Genomic DNA, 18,669 nt, shown 5'->3' with positions numbered 1-18,669 from the left:
AAAAAATGTACCTTTTATACCCAATTTACAAATGAAAGTTTCCACAGCACATTTTCTCTTCAAAGACTCACCCAAATATGGCATCTGCAAACTTTTCCTCCACATTCCCTAAAGTCCAACACTCACAACCCATGCTACTCAGAGAAAGTCAAAGACCAAAGCAGAGGTCATCGACACACTAACAAATGCATTATAGGCCAAACGGACCAGATTCTTCTCACGCCTCTCCACCTTTAGCCAAGGCAGCAACATTTCTTGTTTCTTTCATGAGACAAACATTTGTATTTCATCCCAAAGGGTATGGAAGTAATTGACCTTGTACATCTTGTCTTCTTAAATATGAAGAAAACATAGCAATCTGAAAAATATCGTTCCCAATAAGGTTTCATGGCGTGGTAGTAGAGATGTATACATCTTAAGTTGCTTAGACCTTTTTGAGAATCAATTTGACTACCACCCTCTTGTAAGGGATACAGGTTGTCAAACTCAGGAGCTGCCTGATCACATTCTTCATTTCTACATTCTTGTTAACAGGAAGCACTTAGTGTGGGCATTTCCACATCCTTCTGGATATCCTGCAAGACACGGTGCATAGGCACTGCTGACAACTCTTTTAGTGTAATAAGGTGTTCTAGGATCTCATAAATATTCCAAATTAAATGGGATCTTTGTCATCTTCCACAAAAAAATGTGGAAGTAAACATTCTTCAGTGGAGAATAATTTTTTGATGGTTGTGAAGAACTCTGTGAGGTAGTCTGGAGAAGAGAGTTCTCTTCAGCATTCTCTTAAACTAATCAAAATCAGTTTGTAGATTCCTAAAATTCCAAAATCTAAATGAGCTGACAAGTTGGAAGATGGGCCGTGTACTATAGATATAGATGGCATGGAATCAAAGTAGTAATGGTCATCAATGCTACTCCCTGTGCTGAAGATGAAGACTTTCTTCTCTATGGTCAACATCAGTATATCAACACCACTATGTTAAGTACCCTTGGTGATGTCGCTGGAAACAGTTTATTACATCCACTGGCAACGTGCCTGATGCACAAGACTCGGCATTCTTGAGACAATCAAATTCCTATCAAATTTCTCTCTATCTCCACTCAAAATAATGCAAAAGAAGAAAGATAAGCCATATAGTGGATTAAGTATCTATGAAGTACGCAGAGAAATGGATTCAAACTGGTGTGCAGGGTCTGCACAGCACGTAGTCTAAGGTATTGAAGGGTCTAGGACAGCTTCCACAAACCCTGACCATCAGCAAGATCTTAGTTGTCTCCTTGAGCATTCTACTTAGGTTTTAAAGCCAGCTTTGAGCTAAACTTACTCATACCAGACAAGTATGCTCAGAGCCATTCCTATGTAACCTGAACTACTCTCAGCAACATCTTGGTACAGAAGTTGTGTGAACAGAAATTATGTTCTTTGCCCAAGAATTTGTAAAACTCAGCATAATCACCTCTAAAGGACATCACCTGCAAGCACTTCAGGCACCTCAATGCTACTGGCTTTTTGTTTGGCCAGGATGAAGCAGAAAAGGACTAAAAAAAATTTGAAAAATACTTTCCTTCAAAGAAAAGATACTTTGAGGGAAAAAAAAGGAACGAACTGGTAGGACATCTTTGGACTGGAGAGTAGAAAAAAAGAAAAGAAAAGAAAAATAAAACAATGCAAGCACTGCCAGTGGTGACATGGGAAACTACTATGCATGTCTAGAAAGCTTTCCTATAAAAGCTCTACAGAGATCCTCCTTGACAGCATAAGTCACATGATCTTTGACTGTTAAACCTGCTGGACATCAGATAAAGGCCATGAATTTATCACAGCAGTGCACTGAATCATCCTGTATCCCAATTTTCAAGCTGTATTTCTATTTTGCCTCTCTAATTCTTTAAAAAGAACCACCCAGAACTTAGTTACTGTACACCCCTGTACTTAGCACTGTTAGTTCTCACCTTGGTACGCCTGGTGGTGGTCTGGAGGGCAGCAGGCGTGGGAGGAGTCAGAGGAGGAAAGAAGCACACAGAGGGAGGCACAAAGAGCAGCAGCAGCGGCGACAGCAAAGAGCAAGGATAAGGAAACAAAAGACATCACCACAGTTAGTGTACACAGCATCAGGATTAATATGCTCAGCCTGCACCGTGCAGAATAGTGTCATAAGGTTTAAGTGCTTGAACTATATCACAAGACACTAAGTTTGGTCCTAGTATCTGAAGTTCAGCCTCAGTGAATTCTGGCTTTAACAGAATGACATCGAAATATTCATTGAGACTGGATGGGACAAAGTCTTATGCGAGCCAGGCTGGCAATATTGCTTTAATTAAGATTTATGGGCAATTATTCTCCCCTTCACACCTATGAAATTTGCTTTTTTTCCCCTTAATATAAAGATCACTAGATGTCAGCTGCCTGACAAAGGGATTTCTTTTTTTTTTGTCTGCAAAAGCATAGAACTGACATAGAAAGCATTTTTAAAAAGTGCTATATTTTATTTTAGTTTGCTTTTAAATAATGGGATAGAATCTTCCCTCCTAGGAGGTATGGGCAAGTGAGATCTACTCACATTAGTCTTATAAAACATGATTTTTAAGAGTACCATGAGCCTCCTAAAGGATGTTCTTGTTTATTTTGAATAAAATTACACCAAGTGAGAAAAACAAGCTTACATTTAACTCTTCTTAGTGTCAAACATTTTTTTTTCAAATGGAGTAAATACATTTCTCCTCAACATCTATTCCACACCAGCAGCAATTAAGCAAGCATTCAAACTAAGGGGGTCATTTACCAAGTGGATCGCGTGCGATACCAAGATGGGGGCGGAGTCGGGGCGGCGTCAGCCCCGGAAAAGCAGGAGTCGGGGAGGCACTGGGGCTGACGTCGCGAAGACTGCGCCGACAGCGAAAGGTAAGCACCTTTATCGCTGTCAGTTTCGCGCCGAATAACTACACCTTTTATGGTGTAGTTATTTGGTGTGACGCCGGCAGCGATCACACCGCGGAGGTGCGATCGCTGTCGGCTATCGCAGGACCGCCCCCACTACAGTAGAAACATTCAATGTTTTTTCTGGTTTATGCAACAAATGGAGCAGTCAGGTTCTTAACCGAGGGTGGGCTGAACAACTAACATAGTAGATATAACAATTTGGTCTTTGAAATCAAAGGGGTAGATTTTAAATGCCCTGCGGGCGTAAATCCTACTGGATTTACGCGCGCCGGCGCACCTATTTTGAATAGGCCGCCGGCGCACGCAAAGCCCCGGGACATGCATAAGTCCCGGGGTGTGGTCGGCCTCCGGACCAGCCCCCCGGACCGGAACACGGCCGCCGGCAGCCTGATCGGGCAGGCGTAACTCGCGGAATAAAGGTAGGGGAAGGTGGGGGGACGACAAAAAAAGAAGTTCTCTCCGAGGCCGCTCCGATTTCGGAGCGGCCTTGGAGGGAACGGAGCCAGGCTGCGCAGCCTTGCGCGCAACGACCCCGGATTTTAAGAGATACATGTGGCTACGTGCGTATCTATTAAAATCTGTCGTACTTTTGTTCACGCCGGGCATGCGTACTTTTTAAAAATCTGCCTCAAAGTGTATTAGACTGTGGTGCAGTTATTACTAAGCAATACTACCCAAAGAAAGTTGCATTTCTGTGAATCTATTTTGCAAAATCAGGGAGGTATAAAAATAATGCCAGGTGTGAATCTCCACAGGAGTGCTCTAAATATCCAGACAAACTGATTATTTCTTCTGCAGTATGTGAAATGATACTGTTCAATCATTTACACACATCAAAAGTTTAGCTAAATGGAGGCATTAAGAGTCAAAGAAAGGGTCAAAGTCAAAAGGTGAAAACAAGACCCATATCTTCCCTAAGTCACAAACTTTCAACGAAGACCACTGTAGAGCTGAATATGGATAAACATACATTTTTTGTTTCTTGTGTGTACCTGCTGGATATCATTTCCTACTATTGTCAATCAATAACAGCTAATATGTTAAGTTGTGTTACAACACAACCCATCCAAAAATGTCATTAACATTTTTAAAAATATAATTAAAAATAAATGGTTTTGTTTGTGTGCTGAAAGGCTGCAATACATTTAAGCATTCCTCCCTTCATATTGGGTTCTTGTTTGCTATAAAAAGACAAAGGAGGGTGCAAAAAGAATATGACCTTTAGGTTTCATATTCAGTTGTAAAATGTGAGCCTGAATACCACAATCAATAGAAACGCAGATGACACTGCACTGCAAATTAAGTTCTTGTTACAGTCTGTATGGCATAATCCATTAGCAAAAATCTGACTTGCTCTGGGTTAATCGATCCAGTGGCAATATAATAGCTTGGAAAGAACTCAAATTTAGCTAGTGTGTGCACATGATAAGGCTTTGGACTTATGATTATACCCAAAGTTATGATTATTTGATCTGGTCTTAAATCTAGCCCACTCAGGATGCTTCACTTCACTCCAATGAGTTGTTTCACAGCTGCTGTTTTTCAAGTCATAGAACTCTGTTTTATAGTTAATGCTCTGCAAAATAGTGAGTAAAACAGCATTACACCTGCCATTCTAGCCTATGCTCTTGAAATATCAGAGGGCAAAAATATTATATCTTGAAGGCATTTGCTATGCCAAAAACAATTAGTAAGAAAATAGCATAGATCTGAACAGAGAGATTTAAAAAAGCAGTTTTAAATACAAAAACACAAGCCTATTTTCACCCAGACATGATAAGTTCCTGAAGTTGTATACTGCCAGAACATGAAATATAAAGGACTGGGATGAAACTGGCCACAGATTATTCATTTATTTGAAAAGGCAATGCAATTCTAGAACATTTTTGGTTTAGCTGGAAAAATTTACCCAGAACTATATCATGTTTTCTGAATACAGGGACAAAATATAACGTCTGATTTAAAAGATACACCTTCCTTTTGAGAAAAGAACTTGTGGGCTTTAGCACTAATAGTCAAGATTTCAATCTTAGCTACTGTCCATTTGTGCATCTTTCATAAGCACCACTGCTCATTAAATCTTTTTGCATTTATGCTAACATGTTCAATATACACAATTTTCCCATTTAACTGTAGCTAAGGCATATTTTGTATATTTACCAAGGATACTCTTTACAGATCCAAGGAAATGGGTCACCCATCTCAGGCTGAAGATCATGACTTGGCCAAGTGCCCATAAATATAATTTTAATTAAATTAAACATTTTAAATCCTAATCAGAATTAACCAGGACCAGAAATGCATACAGAAGAGGATACGCTCTGTGGTGAAATAATTCTCCTTATATTTATGTTAATTTAGCATTACTCCAAGTCCCTTTCCTAGGGATTTAAAAAAAAAAAAAAAGTATTTGCCCTAGCCTGCCACTCCACAAACAATTACAGTCCCCTGCAAGCCTCCTTTCTCTACTGATATTGAAAATTTCCTATTGCAAACAAACCCTTAAGAACCTCAAAGATTCAATGTTCAGCTCTTATTGATCAAAGCAAGAAAAAAATATTTTCACTTTTGATTTTTTTTTTGTATTAAGGTAATTTAATTATGAATGCTTATGAAAAAAAGATGTACAATGGGTTGAAAACTAGATTAAAACTGGTAAGCAGTAGCATTAAACTTCCATTAAGTCAACCTTTTTGTACTGCAGTATGTGCCCAATATACGCACATGGTACTGCTGAGAGAGACATTTTTTTCACCATTCATTTCTATACCTTTAGCCGCAGATTAACAGTGAAACAAGTAAACTGTAGGACAAAGAAAGAGCCAGAGTCCTGCCTAGGGAAACCTTTTATCAGTAGACCCTTGAAAAGTGGTACCCTCCAGGTCTGCCAAATATCAGTCCTCCAATACAGCATGTTAAAAACGAGGACTACAATGTCTCCTTTGTCAGATAACAAAACTTCAAGCCTGGTTCCTGCTGGCCTATTATGGAGCGTCTAGCCCTGCAACAGCTAATGCATCTAATGGGAATATCAACTAAAATGGTGTCTTAGAATACATTACTCAGAACAAAAGTGTTATATTCAGGAAGCGATTTTGCAATATACTTCAACAAAAGGAACTTGTAAATTTGTTGTAATCTGCCTTGATACAAACTTTGGGAAAAGGAAGAATATCAGATGTCTATAAATAAACTGAATGAAATCTGACTATTCATGCCATAAACTGTATTGTGATAAATTATTAGAGCGAGCAAAAGTTACCAGGAGATAAAAATCACTTGACTCAGCAAGGAAGATATTCTCTCTACAATTTAACAAACTGATTACACTAACAGTCTAAAACATGGATTATAAATTTTTGGACTGTTTAAGACCTATGGAATCTCTCCTGTCTTCTAGAAACAGAACTTAAAAACCAAAACATATTAAGGACTAAGGTACATTCTAAGGCTTACAATGGAACTGGGTAATTTCACATTAACTCCATGTTTTATTAACAGTTGGAAGTTGTTAGAGGGGAAAAAAACACAGTTTTTCATTTAAAATGTAAAGCTGATCGAGCATCCTAGACTTAAAGAACTTGACCCACAGAGAAAACCAAAATTTGGAATCCTGTAGGAAGACAATGGGACTTAAGTGATTTCTAGCTAACTCGCTATACAAAAATGGCATCAATATTTCAACGTCTTTCGAAAGCCATGTTTAGTATGCAACCTTTGGTAAACCGAAGTCTTTTCTTTCAAATGTTATATTTAAGCCCTCACTGTATTTTTATCTAATTTTAAATATTCTGTGGCATATACAAGATATTCTGAGGAAGTTGAAGAGATACGTATGCCAAGCCTTCAAATTATGAACACAGTGATTTTTTTGCAAGGGTGTGAGATTTCATCTGTAAACATGATTAAATAAAACACAGATGGAAAGACTATTCACACTTTAATGCTTTTTTGATAGTCCAGTCTGCTGATTACGGATACTTTTCATTATTATCCTACCTTCTTCAATAGTTCCTACTCTTTCCCTCTCCTCATCATGCTGATTAGATATTGGCTGTGTTTTTATTTGAACACTGCTACTGATGCAGTTTTTTCAGTTTGTCAGAGTTCTGCTGTGTAACTAAAGAGAAAACAACTCTGATGGCAGCAGTATTTAGCACAACTAATGTGATATGCAGTGGTAAGTCTCCTATCTGGGAGAAAGACAAAATATCCCTGAATGAGAAAGCTCAGAATTCATTGTACTTAACAGATTCTTAAAGGCTCATCACCACTTTTAAAACTACAAGCACATTAGGTTGTGCCACTGCAAACTCAGAACAAAATTTGATATGATGCCCTCTGAAAGGAAAATATATCCTTAGAAGTAGTATTCAATTGCTCACACAAAACTTTGCTACATTTAAAACTTGGTCTATAATTTAAAAAAAAAGTCAATTCACTTATAAGAATGTCTTAGCAAACAAAGATAAAGATAACATAAACATACATAATATATAAAATTATAAAACTAAAAACTGTTTCACAAAAATCATGCAATCCACCAAGGACAAAGAACTAAACCACAAAAGAAAAATATGCTAATTGTGATAAAGCAAAAATGTACATCCTTCTTGAAATAAATCAAAGTACTCAGCAGCATGCAATTTTACAAAGTAATGTATGCCAGAACAGTTCAGCAGCAGAACTCTGAGCTTTCATCAGCAGAACCACTATATGCAAATGAAATGAATTTTAAATCCTCTACTAATCTGAAACAAGTGAGAAGACAAGACAACAGTGTACATATGAAAAACAAACATTTAACAAGGATCTGCAATAAAGATGGAACATCAAAACAAAGGTATATTAAATAGAGCAGAAAAAGGATAATACTGATAACAGTTTGTACCTTCCGTGTTGTTGGGGTCTGCCTCATTATGGAAAAGGACAGAAAGAGAACAGAGGAGAAAGACAATATTAGAATACACAGTCACAATGCTGCTCCTTCTACAGCTGTCTAGATCTCCTGCAAATGGCTGCAGTATTTCTCTTAGCTGTCACACATTGACCCTGCTAATCTGGCAAGCATCTCTCCTGCAATCCAGACAGCGCTGGATCCTACCAATTAGAAATGCTGGAAAGCGTAATGTTCCATCCCCATCAAGCCATAACAATACAGTCTAATCGCACTTTCCCTTTCTCCATTACACTCCCACCACTGCCTTTTCTGATTACATCATCAGTTAGGAGGACTTTTCTCCCCTTCTCTAAGCTCCCAAACAGTCCCAGCCAAACTACTGCACTAGTAACTGATGCTCATTCTCAGAGGAGGAGGTGCAGGAGATTCAAGAACAAATGATGTGCTGGTCTGTTACTCAGCAACACCTGAGGCTCGCTGTGTGCACAGCTCACTTTCAAGGAGCACGGAGTGCAAGCTCTCCCTACAGCCATCCAATCTGCTCTATGCTCAGTATCCACTGGACAGTCTGATACAATGTCCGTGTCTATGTCATGATGTAAATATGAAAGATTTATTGTTTTTGATCCATTACTATACTGGCCTCTAATCAGACAAAATATTAAATAATTTTGACCCAAATAAACAGGGGTCACAGTCAGAAGACAAGGCCAGTGTTGATTGTTCTGAGAAATCAATACTTCTTATGTTAAATCCATTATCTGCAAATTGTCCGGATGTGTGAGGAATATCAGACACAAAACCTTATAAAGGAAAAACAAAAAATATAGTTTCAGTAGATATAGAGTCCTAATTGCTCTCTAAACACATTACACCAAATTAGAAAAATATCACACTCTACAATTTTATATCACTGCATATTTCTAGTCACATATTAGCCAAAAAAAAAAAAAAAAAGTGTATATAAAGTGCACAAGTTTCCAATTATCAGCTACCTACTTGCAACCAAAAATTTCATGTTGATGAGTGACTTGCCAGTTTGGTGCCACAGAATACCAACAGGAAGTATCTCTCTCAAATGTTGCTTCTCTCAGTTCCTCTAGTAGCTTTGCGATTATCAGCAAGATGCTCATAACCAATAGGCTATGGGAGGAAGAAATAGTAGCATTGTGCGAGGAAATGTATTTCTTTGCTTCTCCCTCTTGCAGCCTATTTGTGCTATCTCTCCAGCTATAGTGCAAGAAGAAAACAGAGTTGCTTACCTCTACAAAGGTGTTCTCCTAGGACAGCAAGATATCAGTCCTCACAAGTGGGTAACATCAGATGGAGCCCAGCCTCAAACTTTTATGTCAGCTTCTAGAACAAATGACTGTGCCCTACCAGGCATGTGCAGGCTCCTCAGTATTCCTTTTTTTTAAGCTTCTACTTGGAGAAGCCATCTCCAAGGTAAGGCAGGTGAGTTTCATGAGGACTAACATTCTGCTGTCCTCTGAGAATACCTGTTACCGGTAAGTAATTCTGCTTTCTCCAAGCAGAAGTAAGATGCAGAAATCACAAGTTGTAATCTCTACTTACAGACTGCCCACAAATGAAAATAGGGGAAACAAAATGGTGCCAACATGCACAACTGTTAGCAACAGACTTATTTTCTTTAATATTTATCTTGTATATAGGCCAGTCTGGAATAAAACCAAATCCTCGGAGAGAATGTTGGGTTCTACACTTCAGATTCCACAGGGCAGACTAGCCAAACCTGTTATGTCAGTAGTACCTGTCCAACCAATAGCATGATGTAAATATATGGAGCGAACCCCACATCGCAGATCTCCTCCATGGAGGCCAATCTTACGTGGGCTACTGGACACAGCCATGACTCAGACACTCTTGACATGACCCAACAGATCTAGGCCCTCCTAGTCATAATAGAAGATGCAATCTGCTAGCCAACTGGATAAAGTGTTTGGCAACAGCAATCCCCAGTTTGTTGGTGACAAAAGAAACAAAAAGTGGACTTTCTAAAGGTTTTAGTCCATTCCAGGGAGAAAACCAAAACTTTTGCAGTCCAAACTATACAGTGCTTTTTCACCTTGGACATGTGGCCTGGGAAAAAAATGTTGAAAGGATGATTGACTGGTTAAGATGGAATTCTGAAACCATTTTAGGCAGAAACTTAGCATAATATGCAAAACCACCCTATCAAGATAAAACTTGGTATAAAGGTGTATAAGTTACTAGAATCTGAAGATCACAGACTCTGCACACTGAAGACACTGCCACCAAAAATATGATTTTCCAGATCAGGTACCTTCAGGTCGCAAGAGCACAGAGGCTCAAAAGGAAGCTTTCATCAACTGGGTCAGTACCACAATGGTGACCCAACATAAAATAGGAGGCCTGATGGGAGGCTTCAAATGAAGCAAGCTTCACATAAATCAGAATACCAAAGACTGTATAGAGATAGGTCTACCTTCTACATATTGGTGATAGGTGCCAACTGCACAGAGATGTACTTTTATGGAGTTAGTTTTGAGACCTAATTCAGACAAATGCAGAAGGTAATCTAGCAGTTTGTGTGCGCATCAGGAAAAAGGATCCAAGGTATCACAAGAGAAACCGCTTCCATTTTAGTCCATAAAACTTCCTCATGGATGCCTTCTTTGAAGCTAACAAAATATGAGACATCTTCTGAAAGATCCAGGAGTTGCAGAGTTACCCTCTCAACATCCAGGCTGTGAGAACTAGGGACCCGATGTTGGGTTGACCTAACTGCCCCCACATTTAAGTAATGAGAGTTGTGGAATTCCCCAGCTTGATCAAAACCTTGACTACATCTACCATAGGAGTGGGAACCAAATCTGTCTCAGCCAAAAGGGGGATTTGAGAATCATGGTCCCCGACTTCTTAGCTTTAACAAAGTCTTCGTGATGAGCAGAATCTGAGGAATCTCGTAAGCAGGCCCTTGGCTCCAAACTGAGGGCAAAGGCATCTGAGGCTAGTTTGCTTTCTGTTCCTTTCTAGGAACAGAAAAGCAGATTCTTCCTGTTCTGGAGAAACAGATCTTCCATAGATATGTCTCACTCACAGGATATGTAGTTTCCTATCCCCACCCCCTCTCATCTCCAGTCCAGGGACTATTTGTGGTATTCTAGGACCCTGATTCAATATGACTAGAACATTCAACTTGCCTGCCAGATACATGGTCTTGAAGATCATCTCCTGTGAGATGGCCCAGTCCTAGATTTGGGCAGTTTCCTGACACACTAGGTACAATCCCATACCTCCCTGTTTGTTGATGGAATAAACTGCTACTTGATTCCAGTCAGGAACAAGATCACTTTGTTGGTCACTGGTCTCTAAAAGCTAGAGAGTGTATATTCAACTGCCCTTAGATCTAGGAAATGTATCTGTTGAAGCTTTTCCTAAGCAGCCCACATACCTTGAGTATAGAACCCCTCTTTGTGGGTTCCCCACCCCAGGCTGGACACAGGACAATTTAGACTGTTGAAATTTGGAAAGCTATGCCTCTGGTCAGACTGGAATTGCTCACGCATGATGCAGATGCTTTCTCAAAGATTCTGAGTGATCTGCAGCCACTGTGATCTGAGGGTCCACTGGGATCTCCTCATATTACTCTTGGGGGAATTCTCTGCAACAAAAATAAAAAATTCAAAATTCTGCGCACAAGAATTTAAAAGTTTGCGAAATTCTGCATATTTTATATTAAAGACTGATGTGTATTGTGTTATTATAAGTAATTAATTTAAAATGCAATACAGAAAAGGTATTACTCAATGGCTCCCCTATGAGGAAAGGCTAAAGAGGTTAGGGCTGTTCAGCTTGGAAAAGAGATGGCTGAGGGGGGATATGAAAGGTCTAGAACAGGTAAATATAAATCTGTTATTTACTCTTTCATATAATAGGACCAGGAGGTTCTCCATGAAGTTAGCAAGTAGTACATTTAAAACTAATAGGAGAAGGGGGCACTATTCGCCACGAGGCAAGATGACCGCTTGATTCTTTGGCTCCCACTTCCCCTTGCATAAAACACTCGAAAAAGCAGGCCCCTCGCGCCCAAGAGAGCGGAAAAAATTGGCTGAGATATCCAGTATATCGGGCCGATGACTACTAGGAAGAGAAGCGACCTGCAAAAATTTTATTTTACACGAATAAGATCGGAACTGAAAAAAGCAGGCCCTGATCCCATGGACTGCACAGAGGGAGAGGAGAACGAAATGGACGTTGAAGCCCCGATCCTCTCTCCACAGGCGAACACAGAGTCTATGCCGACTTTAGCTGATCTACCAACTAAGGTAACTATGAGAGAATGGTTTATAGAACTTCAATCCGAAATCAAAGCTAATAAGGAGGAGCTGTTAGCGTCGTTCTCTAAACTTCGAGAAGATTTCATGGCGCTGGGCCATAGAGTCGACGAACTCGATATGCGCCTCGACGATAAGGACAATGCTATAAAAGAATTGTCCCTCAACAATACAGAAACACAAACAGAATTGGTCTCACTAGCGGACAAACTTGAAGACCTGGAGAACCGGGATCCCAGAGACCCCAGCCTATGCTGACAGCATGGCTACAGCTCGAGATTTCTGCATCTTCCTGCTTTCGCAGTCGGGGTCCGGGACTGAAGGGCCTACGGACAAGGATATCGCTCCTCTCACGATCGAGAGAGCGCATCGGGCATTGGGGGTTCGCAGGGATAATAGAGCTGGAGACATCGTTCTCAATTTCAACAGCTTTACACAGAAAGAGCAAATCCTGGCTATCGCCCGCAAGAAACGGCAATGAGCATGGAATGACACAGAAGTAGCCGTATATCAAGACTTAGCTGCAAGTACTCTCAAAAAAAGATACGATCTGAGACCGGCCACTGAATCTCTACGCCGTGCTGACATCAGGTATTGGTGGAACTTTCTGTTCGCTTTATCATTTCAACATGGAAGCAAAACCTATAGAGTGAAGAACATGGCGGACGCCACGGCTACATTTCAGGAAGCGGGCCTAACGATCATGCTCCCAGAACTGCCGGTAAAAGCATCCAGACCTCGGGCAACCATTCCGTCTAAGTGGCAGAAGGTAGATCGAAGCAGGAGAAGCCCGAACGCCAGAATGGGGAATACCCATGGAAGTTTGTCAGATCAGGGTTGACTGTACGCTACCCGTTGTGCTGTGACATTCAGAACGACAGCTCAGATCCAGAGAACATTTATACTCCGAACTGTGATCTTACAGGTTTGAACTATTAGCTATGTGAAGGGCTTATATTGAAAATGTTTCTCTTGTTTATTTTTACATATACACTGTTGGTTTCGAGTGTTAATTTTCAGAGTCAATTTGTGCTTTATAATGGTTTTTGGGGGGGAGGGGAGGGAGAGGGATCCTCTTGAACTAACTGGTGAGTTCCCCAGACAGGGATCCGAAACAGGAGCGAGACGGATCATCCAGTGAAAAGGGAGGGATTTGCCCATCTTCATTTATTGATTAGGAAGTATAATGTCTCCACAGTGACGTGCTATGCTAGGACAGGTATTATGTGGGGATTCTTCACAGATACACAACAGTATATGATTAACCAGTACTTGACCAGAGGTTTATTTTATCATTTTTCTAAACTTGTTACACCATAGAGACATGTCAATAAAAATAGCCTCATTAAACGTTAAAGGTTTAAACACTTACAGAAAGCGTTATTTGCTACAGAAGAATCTGGCTCAATTGCATGCATCCATCGCATTCTTGCAAGAGACACATGTACGTACGTAAAAGACACGAATGCCTGCTGAGCTTTCGGGGGTATCCTCACACCTATTTAGCAGCAGCAGGGAAGGACTGCAGGTATGCTGGGACAGGTATTCTAATCTCATCCTCAAACCTATTAGATATGCTTGAGAAAATTATTGATGACCAAGGCAGATTTGTTTTTCTCAAAATTAGAATGGGTGGTGACATATATTCCCTTCTGTCCATCTATGTGCCTACCCACGATCAGGCTCTGTTTTTTTGTTAAAATGCAACATCTCCTAGAGAGCCATGGTGAAGGCTATATCATTTGGGGAGGAAATGTTAACATTACCTTCAATACTGCAAGGGATAATTCCTATACGAGATCTCAACACCAACATTTGCTGGGGCAAAAAACCAGAAATATTCTGAACACTACTATGCAGAAATGTTATTTATCTGATGCCTGGCGCCACCACACCCCTGTTTCTAGATCCTACTCCTTCTACTCTAAACCCCACAACTCGTACTCTCGCATTGATTTTTTCTTAGTGGACTCATGCTTGCTCCTAAATATTAAGCGGAGTGAGAGATATTGACTAGACCCGGACAAGGGGTTCAGATATTCTGGAGACTTAATGTCTCCCTGCTGCAGAACACAACTTTTGCACAAAATCTCTAACATCATTTGTCTGAGTATTACCAACTTAATCGTACACTGGATACTACAATTAGTTGTATGTGGGAATGCTCTAAAGCTGTGATCCGAGGCCATTGCATAGCTCGTGCAACTGCTGTTAAAAAGGAAAGGGAGTTGGAGAGGCAAGAATTGGTCACTAAAATAGGTCAATTAGCTAATCACCATTACCAATCCCAATCTGATAAGGTGTACAGACAGTTTACGGAGGCACGATTAAAATTAAGTGCCTTGGACGATGCACAAATAGCTTACAACCTGGAAAGAACTAAACAAAAGTACTATGAGGGCAAAGATAAAGCGGGTAATTTATTAGCAAAGCAGATGAAGGAACAAATTTTCCAGAGCATAATTACTAAAATAAAAAATTCCAATGATCAAATCATATTGGATCCTGTAGAAATCAGAAGATGCTTCACGGATTTCTACTCTACCCTGTACAGTGTGAATATTCAAATTAATGCTCAGGACATCATTGCCTATTTGCAAACTATGGAAATTCCTCAGTTATCTACTTAACAACAAAAGGAGCTAGATGAGCCCATATCAGTGGAGGAGATGACTATGGTGATTCACTCCCTAAAAAATAATAAGTCCCCTGGATTGGATGGTCTGCCGGGGGAATATTATAAGAAATTGTCGGAATGTGTAGCTCCATTATTAACGGAATTTTTCAATGCTATCAGAGAAGGTGAATGCTTGTTGGCCCAATCCAACACGGCTGGAATTACCGTTTTACCCAAACCAGGTAGGGATCCTTCTCTCTGCAGTTCATTCTGACCAATTTCCCTTATAAACCAAGATTTAAAAATTCTGGCCCGCATACTGGCATTGAGGTTAAACAAATTTTTACCTGACCTCGAGCACTCAGATCAGGTAGGTTTTGTGCCCCAACGTATGGCAGCCGACAATGTGAGGAAGATTTTATACCTGATATGGTGGGTGAAAAGGGAAATTATACCAACCGTGCTTCTCTCCATCGACGCCGAAAAGGCGTTCGATATGGTCCACTGGCCTTTTCTATTTCACACGCTGACCAAGATGAACTTTGGGCCATACTTTATACAATGGCTTTCTCAATTATACAACAATCTACAGGCCATGGTCAAAGTGAATGGAGGTTATGGAGAAAGCTTTGTGATAGGGAGAGGTACTCGGCAGGGTTGCCCCCTTTCGCCCCTATTATTTGCTCTGTTTCTAGAACTGTTTACCACTGGAATACGGATGTCTGACACAATACTGGGGGTACCACTACAGGACCGTAGTTTTAAATTGTCTCTTTTTGCAGACGACATTATGCTCACTCTAACTAAATAAAGTTCTGAGCATGATTTAAAAACTGTTAACCAATGAATCTTCAACTTGGTTTGCATCTACATTCAGACAATACAAACCAACACGCCAGCTGCGATCCATAGACACAAATTTGAGATACCTACCATCAAAACTGCTAGGCTGAAAATCACAAGAAAGTTTTCTGTGGCAGGTCCACAATTATTTATGTATTTATTTTTATATACCGACATTCATGTACACACATCACATTGGTTTACAGTTGCTATCAAATGTACAAATTAAGAACATTTGCATTTCCAAAGAATAAAATAGTTGTAAATACATAAAGTTTAAATAAAACTATAAAAGAATTAAGATAAAAATTCTAAAAAAGTGACTGATGGAAATAGATAGAACGCCTCACTGAAGTCTTGAAAGTCTCTAAAGCATTAGATAACAGATTGACAACCATCACCATCATCTTGACAGCATGTGCTTTATTATACCCCTCTAAGGTCAAACTTGCCAAGACAATGAGAAATGCAAACTGCTATCAAATTACAGAGAGTCTGTCATTGTGAAATCTACTGTGATCTAAAGAAACTAAAAGCTGGGTAAATATTCTATGGGTTTTAGCTAGTTTGAGATAAGATAATAGTTCAAGTAATGTAATGTATAGCGTATGGTCTTACGTGCATGTGGATGTAAAAAAGAATATCTGAAGGATGACTGAGTAAAGTGGAAAGGACACAGTTCTCAAAAGATATGTTCAATGACCTTAGCAGACAAAAAGAAACTAAGAAAGCTATAGTGCTGATGAAGTGTAGCATAGGCAGTGAAAGGCTTGCTTTTCCATAAGAACATAAGTGCCATGCTGGTTCAGACCAAGGCTCATTGAGCCCAGCATCCTGTCTCCAACACTGGACAGTCCAGGTTGCAAGTACCTAAGCAGATCCCCAATAATTAATATATTTATTTCTTGTATATCAACTTGGGGATAAGCACTGGATAACAACTGTTGGACTTTTTCAATTCTCTTTTGAATCCCACTATGTTAGTTGTAGTGATCTGGCAATAGATTCCATAGCTTTATAGTGCACCAAATGAAAAATAAAAAAAGCACTTACCACCATTTGTTTTAATCTGCCAGTTGCTAATTTCATGGAGTTCCTTCTAGTCCTACTGTTTGAAAGGGTAAATAATCATTCCCTATTAATCAATTCCACCTCGCTCATGATTTTATAAGCCTCAATCATGCCCTCTTAATCACCTCTTTTCCAAGCTAAAGAGCCCTAATCTATTTAGCCTCTCTCCATGAGGGGGCTTCTCTATCCCTTTTATCTTTTTGTCACCCTTCTCTGTACCTTTTCTATGATCTTTAGGTCAGCCAGAACTGCACACAATATTCAAGATGTGGTCTAACCATAGATCTATACAAATGCATTATGATATTCTCAGTTTTGTTCAATTCCTTTCCAAATAATTCCTAACAATCTATTTGCCTTTTTGACCGCTGCCACACACTGAGCTGAAGATCTCAAGGTACTGTCTACAAGGACTTCTTTCCCTGGGTGATTCCTAACACAGAGCTCAGCATGTTCCTGTAGTTGGGATTATTTTTCCCTAGGTGCATTATTTTGCAGTTGTCAACATTAGGGATGTACATTTGTTTTAACCAAATTTGAAAAACGCTACAAATAAAGGCCAATTTGTTTCTTTCAGTGGCACCACAATGAATCGAGGCTCCCCCTGAACTAAACAAATCTTATTCATTTTATTTGGTTATAAAAAACAAAACACAACCTCCCCTCAGGCTTAGACACTGGCCTGAGACTGGAGCCTCGCCTAGGGAATAACCCAAGGCAGGACCATGGGCTGCAGCTTATGTCCAAGTGTGACGCCGGGATCTCAGCCTAAGCCTAGGCCCAGGCCCAGGCCAGACAACGGGGCCTCGGCTGAGACTGGAGCAAAGGCCCAGGCGCCCATGAAATTTCCCAACCCTCACTTACTTGATTCATCGGGGATCCGATGCAGTAACCAAGCTGGGTCCCAACACCTGGGCCTCAGCCTAGACCTGAAGCCAAAGCCCAGTAAAGAGGCAGGATCCCGATATATGGGTCTCTGCCTAATCCAGAGCCTTGATGCCTGGGCCCGGTGCAGAGACTGGGTTCAGATGCCTGGGCTTCGGTCTTGGGACAGGTCCTGGCCTCCTCCTTCTTTGCTGAGAACATGAAGTAAATTAACTTTGGCGCATCCTCCTCAGCAGAGGGTGCCATTTTGCTTTACGGCAGTTAATTGCCATACAGCAAACTGGTGCCCTTTGCTGAGGAGGATGCGCCAGAGTTAATTTACTCCAGCATGTCCCCAGAAGACAGTATCATTTGAAGAAGAAAGACTACTCCTACGAGGCCTGGGCTCCGACCTCCGAGCCTGAATCTGGACATGAGGTCCCAGCATCGTGGCCTGATCAAGATCCAGGCATTGGGATCCAGTCTCTGGGCCTGGGCTCCAGTCTAGGCAGAGGGCCAAATGTCTGGACCCAGTCTCCAGACCGTTGAAAACAAAACGAAAAACTAAACAGATTTTTTACCCTTGCACACCTCTAGTCATTACATTGCATCTGCCAGTTAGATGCCAAAGTCTCTTAATCACAAGATCCTTCTGCAGTTCCTCACAATCTGTTCCTGTTTTTTCAACTCAAAATAATTGTGTCATTTACAAAATGTGGTCATCTTACCCGTTGTTCCCTTTTTTCAAATATTTTATGAATATGCTATATATATATATATATATATAACATATAGCATATATCACAGGTCCCAGTATAGACCCTTGGGGCACTCCACTAATGACCTTTCTCCATTTGGAAAACTAACCATTGAGTCCTACCATCTGTTGGTGGAAATATATCCATTGACTATATTCTTCCCTTTTACACATGTAACTTGCATCTATAAAGATTTCAAAGTGCAGTTTGTTTCCTGCAAAAAACGAATGGATGGAAGATTCATGTCCATCTCATACCAAGCAAGGTGACATAACCTATTTATGAACCTGCTCATCTTTAGAGAAAGGTGGATTCCACCTCCCAGGTACTACAAAGCTATCTCCTTTGGGCCC

General features: G+C 40.3%; 1 protein-coding gene across 4 annotated transcripts in view; it reads right to left on the bottom strand.

Moving 5' to 3' along the window:
• LOC115087474 (dynactin subunit 1-like) overlaps nt 1-18,669 on the bottom strand; it is a 314,922-nt gene that overhangs the window by 239,184 nt on the left and 57,069 nt on the right. For 2 of the 4 annotated variants that reach the window (XM_029594711.1, XM_029594702.1), the window contains exon 5: nt 1,957-1,977. The exons of 1 other annotated variant lie outside the window; for it this stretch is intronic. In XM_029594711.1, the coding sequence (XP_029450571.1) occupies nt 1,957-1,977 (21 nt within the window). Of the gene's footprint in view, nt 1-1,956; nt 1,978-7,835; nt 7,962-18,669 lie in introns of those variants that run through there. One more of the 4 variants, XM_029594731.1, reaches the window with a different exon arrangement.

Source organism: Rhinatrema bivittatum, chromosome 1 (assembly GCF_901001135.1).
Source record: "Rhinatrema bivittatum chromosome 1, aRhiBiv1.1, whole genome shotgun sequence".
NCBI classification, from domain to species: Eukaryota; Metazoa; Chordata; class Amphibia; order Gymnophiona; family Rhinatrematidae; genus Rhinatrema; species Rhinatrema bivittatum.
The sequence above is the reverse complement of the archived record's forward strand: the minus strand, read 5'-3'. Positions and strand labels throughout refer to the sequence as shown.